The sequence below is a fragment of the Aegilops tauschii genome, chromosome 6 (assembly GCF_002575655.3).
Source record: "Aegilops tauschii subsp. strangulata cultivar AL8/78 chromosome 6, Aet v6.0, whole genome shotgun sequence".
Taxonomy (NCBI): domain Eukaryota; kingdom Viridiplantae; phylum Streptophyta; class Magnoliopsida; order Poales; family Poaceae; genus Aegilops; species Aegilops tauschii.
The window spans coordinates 382,613,808-382,620,616 of record NC_053040.3 but is presented as its reverse complement, the minus strand read 5'-3'; the positions used below and the strand labels follow the sequence as shown (position 1 = coordinate 382,620,616).

The following is a 6,809-nucleotide window of genomic DNA, read 5'->3' as shown; positions in this document are numbered from 1 at the left end:
CTCCACCGTCTACCGTTCATCCAGCCCTCCACACCACGGGGTCCTGTTCATCTAGAGGCAACGCCATCGCTCACTGTTCATCCAACCCCCCCCCCCCCCCCCCCCGCAACGCTCACTGTTCATCCAATCTATCGGCTTCAGTTAGCAGCAGTAGCGAAGGAATCGCTCGATCGGGGTCAGTTAACAGCCATCGATCGATTGCTCGGGTTCAGTAACGCGTAGCCTGCAGTGCAATCGCTCGGGTTCAGTTAGAGCCCAACGCCTCGCTCGGGTTCAGTTAGAGCCAACGCCTCGCACACACGCGCGTACGTGTATGAGAGAAACGCGCATCGCTCGGCCCCCGACCTCCCACCGTAACCAGGAACTCCCCGAAATTTTCCTCCCCCTCGCTTCTACCACGGTTTTTCCCGTCATGGACGGCCCAAAGAATGTCATGCAGCTGCGTCTCCGGCCCGCCCAGGACGAAAAGCCCATTTTCTGTCATGATTTTTTGTCATAGAAGTAGGAGCCCACCACATCTATGATGATACCGAGTTTTGTCACAATTATCGTCATAGAAGTGTCATATGTATGACAGAAAAAAAATTCGTTCGGCCCAAAATGTCACGGATGTGTCTTTTTTTGTAGTGTACCCTACTGAAAGGAGAAGAGGCTATTATGTTCGCAAACCCAGGCAGAACCATGCAGACCATGGGGGAGGGGAGACAACTCCTAAGCCCCTCCTGATTCTAGAAAGAGGAGGCCAAGGCAAGTGTGGAAACCAAAGGAGGGAGGAGATACTCAGGAAGGGCATGATACTTTCATCCGTGACACAAGGCAGAAGACAACTTCAGTTTTTGAATGTGTAACCGAATTTGAAGGTATATCGGCGGACCCTGCTAGGACGCAGGGCCGCCGGGAGCAATGAACATCTTAGCCTGGAGGGTTGGGGTTGGACCCGACGATGGGCGAATTACGGGACTTGATTAGGTCATACAACCCAGCGGTGGTTTTTTATAAAAAACTAAAAAACAGCAGGAGCGATGGAGAGATTGAAATGGATTCTAGGATTCAGTCATGGCGTAGCTGTGAATTGCAATGGCAAGAGTGGGGGTTTGGCTTTATGGTGGAGAGAACATGTGGATGTAACAGTGAGGCCGTGGTGCCAATACTACAGATGAAATCCCAGCTTGGGAAACTTAAATAAAGTTGAAGTAAGTTTCAAAAAAAAAAAGCCGGGCTACCACACTCGATGTGGCGATCAGGTTGCACGTACACTGATCAGAGGGCGAGATATTCATTCCATCACGGTGTGAAGAAAGACGCAAGCCTTGCCGTGGGCTTCACGGCCGACCCGACGGCCCCGGCCGAAGAAGTTAAGCGCGTCGCGTCGATGAATCCCTCCCTTTCGAACTTTTGGCCCGGGCGCTGCCACGGCTGCCCGATTGGCCGCCACCCACACACCAACACCAGCGCAAACCTACAAGTAAAACTCTCTCCCCCGACACCACGAATCACCCAGCTTCTTTTTTCAGGCCAACCGAGGTTGCTTCTTCTCCACGACCCTTCCTTCGGCCACGTACGGCGGCTTCTACCCCGATGTCCGTCGCGTCCGCACCTGCCGCCGCCCTCCGGTCCTCGTCCGGCCGCCGCTGCGGCGTCGGAACCGGCCTCAACGGTTGGCACTTACTTCTCTCTACTTTCCTCTAACATGCGTGGGTGATTCGGTTGGGCTCTTCGTGATCACTCTGTGCTTCTTCGGTTGTTGGCAGGAGGCAACAAGTTTCTGATGATGCAGAGGAGGGACCTCGTCACCAAGGGGGTGGCGCTCTCCGTCTGCTCCTCGCTGCTCACCTCCTCCAACGGCGCCGCTGCTCAAGGTCAGCCTTGGCTCAAATCTTTCTTCAGAGTCCAGACATCGATAGATCCTGCCAATCAGAATTCATGTTCGTTCCTTCTGTTATGCTCGTTTGCTTGCAGCATTGGAGAGGCTGCCGTTCAAGGCGGACGGATACAGCTTCTGGACGTGGAGGGGACGCAAGATACACTACGTGGAGCAAGGGTCCGGGCAGCCCATCGTGCTCATCCACGGCTTCGGCGCGTCGGCGTTCCACTGGAGGTCAGCCGTCGGCCCAGCTCGACCACCTTATCCCCTCTCCGTGGCCTGTGTGGCGGGAAACCGTTTATTGGGAATGCGGGGTGACAAGTGCCTGTTGGTTGAACTGATTGGTTGGTGTTGTCTGAACCACTGTGAACTCGATCGTCAGGTACAACATCCCGGAGCTGGCCAAGAAGTACAAGGTGTACGCCGTGGACCTGCTGGGCTTCGGCTGGAGCGAGAAGGCGCTGGTGCAGTACGACGCCACCATCTGGATGGAGCAGGTCTCCGACTTCCTCAGGGAGGTCGTCCAGTCGCCATCCGTCGTCGTCGGCAACAGGTACCTTGAGTCTCGACACCATTCTTCAGAGTTCAGAAACACACAATGTTCTCAACAAACGTCGTACTGACACGGATGTCGCATGGTCGCGTTCAGCTTAGGTGGCTTCACGACGCTGTTCGCGGCGACGGAGGTGCCGGAGCTGGTCCGGGGCGTCGTGCTGCTCAACTCCGCCGGCCAGTTCGCGGACCCCAACGCGCCGCCCAAGGCTGAAGAGGCGGCGGCGGCGGAGGAGGAGGTGAGCGCGCTGACGAGGCTCATCGTGAAGCCGCTCAAGGAGGCCTTCCAGCGGGTCGTGCTCGGGTTCCTCTTCTGGCAGGCCAAGCAGCCGGCCAGGGTCGAGAAAGTCCTCAAAAGCGTATGCAACAACCACTAGCGCAAACAGATACTTACTGACATTCTTACTCACCGTCTCTTCATTGTTTCATTATATCTCCAGGTGTACAAAGATCCGAGCAACGTGGACGAGTACCTGATCAGCTCGATCACGGCGCCGACGGCCGACCCGAACGCCGGCGAGGTGTACTACAGGCTCATGTCGCGGTTCGTGGCGAACCAGAGCCAGTACACGCTGGACAAGCTGCTGGGGAAGCTGACGTGCCCGCTGCTGCTGCTGTGGGGGGACCTGGACCCGTGGGTCGGCCCGTCCAAGGCGGCAAGGATCCACGAGTTCTACGCCAACTCCACCGTCGTCAACCTGCAGGCCGGCCACTGCCCGCACGACGAGGCGCCGGAGCAGTTCAACGCGGCGCTGCTCCAGTGGCTCGCGTCGCTGGAGGAGGAGGCCGGCGACCAGCCGGCCGAGCCCAGCCTCCAGGTCGTGTGATTCTTGTACCTGTACCCCAATCCGACAGAGGGCGTTCCAGTGAAGAAGATCGTGTGCTTACGGGACCTGCCGAGGATCGTGAAGATGTATACCCGGTACTAGCTTACAAGTGGCATTTAGCTTGTAGCAATACTTGCTACGTAGATAGGAACAGAGTAAATTGAGAAGTGTAAGAGCATCTCTAGCCGATATCTAAAAGGCTATAGAGAAGTACAAAATTTATTTTACTCCTCTAACCTACACCTAGCTGAATTCCTAAATTTTATAGTGGAGTAAAAAATTTACTCCGCCTCCTAAAAACACTCGGCCTCGACTGCACGGAGTAAACTTTGCGGCCTCTCTACCACCTCCCCACCCCCACTGCTTTGTCGCCGGTGCACCTCCCGACGACCGGCAACCACCCCGGCCGCTACCTCGCCGCCTCCCTTGGCCCTCGCCGCCCTTCTGCCCAGTATGAGCCCTTCACCGGCAGTTGCCGGAATCGAGGTGAAACGCCGCCGCTGTCGCCTCAACCGATTCGTCGGATTTCCCTTGGATCTTTTTCCTTGTTGGCGGCCTCTGACCGTGCTTACGCACCCTTGCAGGTTTTTCCCACACGTCGGTTCCCGCTAGTTTGGCCTAAACGTCGCCGGTCGTCCGATGCACCACCACCGCCTTGCAAGTGTTCGACGGTTTTGCTTAGGTGAGTTTTTTTATTTCTTTTTCTTTCGTTTTGTTTCGTACAATTGAATTAAGCCGAGTTAGTTGAATTGAAGATGAAGAGGCTGAGAGAGATAATCTTCGAGGACTCATCGTTATCCGAAGAGGAAGAAGACGGCAATGACTTCGAAACTGTTCTTGGTATGATTTTCAATGATGATATTCGGCGGCTGAGGAGAGGATCACAATTTGGCCACATACAACTCAACCGTGATAGAATGGAGGGCCATGCCAAGATCAAGAGAGGTTATTTTGGTCCTAATCCAACCTATCTGGAGAAGTATCTTCACAGACGCTTTTGTATGCACACAAGTCTTTTTCTCACCGTTCCAAAAGCCTTTGAGAAGTATTACAATTGGTTCAAGCTTAGAAGGAATGCATAGGAGAGGCAAGTGCAAACCCTATGATGAAGTGCATTGCGGTTGTTCGAGTTTTGGCATATGGGTGTTCGGCCGATGCAATTGACGGCTATGTACACATTGGAGAAGACACAATCTTGAAGGCCGTTCGAAGGTTCACAAAAGCAGTGGTTGTTGTGGACTGCGGTACTTGAGGGCACCCAATTAGAAAGACACCGAGAGGCTTATGGCACAGAGTGAAACAAGAGGATGGCTAGGGATGCTTGGATCAGTTGATTGAATGCACTCGACCTGGAAGAATCGTCCTACAGGGTGGAAAGGTCAGTACAAAGTACATTGCAACAATCCAACGATCATTCTTGAGGCTGTTGCATCGGAGGATCTATGAATATGGCATTCATTCTTTGTAGTGCCTGGCTCTCACAATGACCTGAATGTCCTGTCGAGATCAACCCTGTTTGCTAGGCTTATTACAAGAGATGCTCATCCTTGCAACTATATAGTCAATGGTCAAGACTACACGATGGGTTACTACCTTGCGGATGTCATCTATCCCCTATGGGTCATATTTTTAAAAAACACTTCACATCCAAAAGGCAACAAAAGATCTCACTTTGACACACGTCAAGAAGTGACTAGGAATGATGTGGAGAGTGTTGGGGAACGTAGCATGCAATTTCAAGATCTATCTAGGAGATGCATAGCAACGAGAGGGGGAGAGAGTGTCCACGTACCCTCGTAGACCGAAAGCGGAAGCGTTTAACAACGCGATTGATGTAGTCGAACTTCTTCTCAATCCGACCGATCAAGCACCGAACGTACGGCACCTCCGAGTTCTGCACACGTTCAGCTCGATGACGTCCCTCGAACTCTTGATCCAGCAAAGTGTCGAGGGAGAGTTCCGTCAGCACGATGGCATGGTGACGGTGATGGTGGAGTGATCTGCACAGGGCTTCGCCTAAGCACTACGTGAATATGACCAGAGGCGTAAACTATGGAGGGGGGCGCCGCACACGGCTAACAATGTTTGTTGTTTGTTCTAGCGGTGCCCCCCTCATATATATAGGTTGGAGGGGAGGAGAGGCAGCCAAGGGGGCGCCCCAAGTAGGAGGAATCCTACTTGGGCACCTCCCTATTCGGCCTCCCCCCTTTCCTATTCCTATTCGGAGTAGGATGGAAGAGGGGGAAGGGGGAATCCTATTCCCTTTTTCCTTTCCTCCTTCCCCTTTTCCTTTTCAATTTGGCCAGCCCATATGGGGGGGGCGCACCAGCCCCTTTGTGGCTGGTGTGTTTGCCCTCTTGGCCCATAAGGCCCATATAGTTTGCCGGGGGTAGCCTGGAACCCCTTCCGGTGACCCGATACGTACCTGGTAACCCCAGAACACTTCCGGTGTCCGAATACTATCGTCCTATATATGAATCTTTACCTCTCGACCATTTCGAGACTCCTTGTCATGTTCGTGATCTCATCCGGGACTCCGAACAACATTCGGTCACCAAATCACATAACTCATATAATACAAATCGTCATCGAACGTTAAGCGTGCGGACCCTACGGGTTCGAGAACTATGTAGACATGACTGAAACACTTCTCCGGTCAATAACCAATAGCGGAACCTGGATGCTCATATTGGCTCCCACATATTCTACGAAGATCTTTATCAGTCGAACCGTTGTGACAACATACGTTATTCCCTTTGTCATCGGTGTGTTACTTGCCCGAGATTCGATCGTCGGTATCTTCATACCTAGCTCAATCTCGTTACCGGCAAGTCTCTTTACTTGTTCCGGAATGCATCATCCCGTAATTAACTCATTAGTTACATTGCTTGCAATGCTTATTATGATGTGCATTATCGAGAGGGCCCAGAGATACCTCTCCGATACTCGGAGTGACAAATCATAATCTCGATCTATGCCAACCCAGCAAATACCTTCGGAGATACCTGTAGAGCATCTTTATAATCACTCAGTTACGTTGTGACGTTTGATAGCACACAAGGTATTCCTCCGGTATCTGGGAGTTGCATAATCTCATAGTCAAAGGAATATGTATAAGTCATGAAGAAAGCAATAGCAATAAAACTTAACGATCATTATGCTAAGCTTACGGATGGGTCTTGTCCATCACATCATTCTCCTAATGATGTGATCCCGTTCATCAAATGACAACACATGTCTATGGTTAGGAAACTTAACCATCTTTGATTAACGAGCTAGTCTAGTAGAGGCTTACTAGGGACACTGTGTTTTGTCTATGTATCCACACATGTATCAAGTTTCCGGTTAATACAATTCTAGCATAAATAATAAACATTTATCATGATATAAGGAAATATAAAATAACAACTTTATTATTGCCTCTAGGGCATATTTCCTTCAGTCTCCCACTTGCACTAGAGTCAATAATCTAGTTCACATCGCCATGTGATTTAACACTAATAGTTCACATCTTTATGTGATTAACACACATAGTTCACATCGCCATGTGATCAACACCCAAAGGG

The 6,809-nt window shown here is 51.6% G+C and overlaps 1 protein-coding gene across 1 annotated transcript; it reads left to right on the top strand.

The window, feature by feature from the left end:
• Nucleotides 1-1,388: 1,388 nt before the first annotated feature.
• LOC109760682 (uncharacterized) lies at nt 1,389-3,543 on the top strand. The gene is made up of 6 exons (XM_020319490.4): nt 1,389-1,657; nt 1,752-1,859; nt 1,960-2,098; nt 2,247-2,417; nt 2,514-2,775; nt 2,857-3,543. Exons 1-6 carry the CDS (start codon nt 1,579-1,581, stop codon nt 3,241-3,243), a joined length of 1,146 nt encoding a protein of 381 aa, XP_020175079.1. The 5' UTR covers nt 1,389-1,578; the 3' UTR covers nt 3,244-3,543.
• The last annotated feature ends 3,266 nt before the right edge of the window (nt 3,544-6,809 follow it).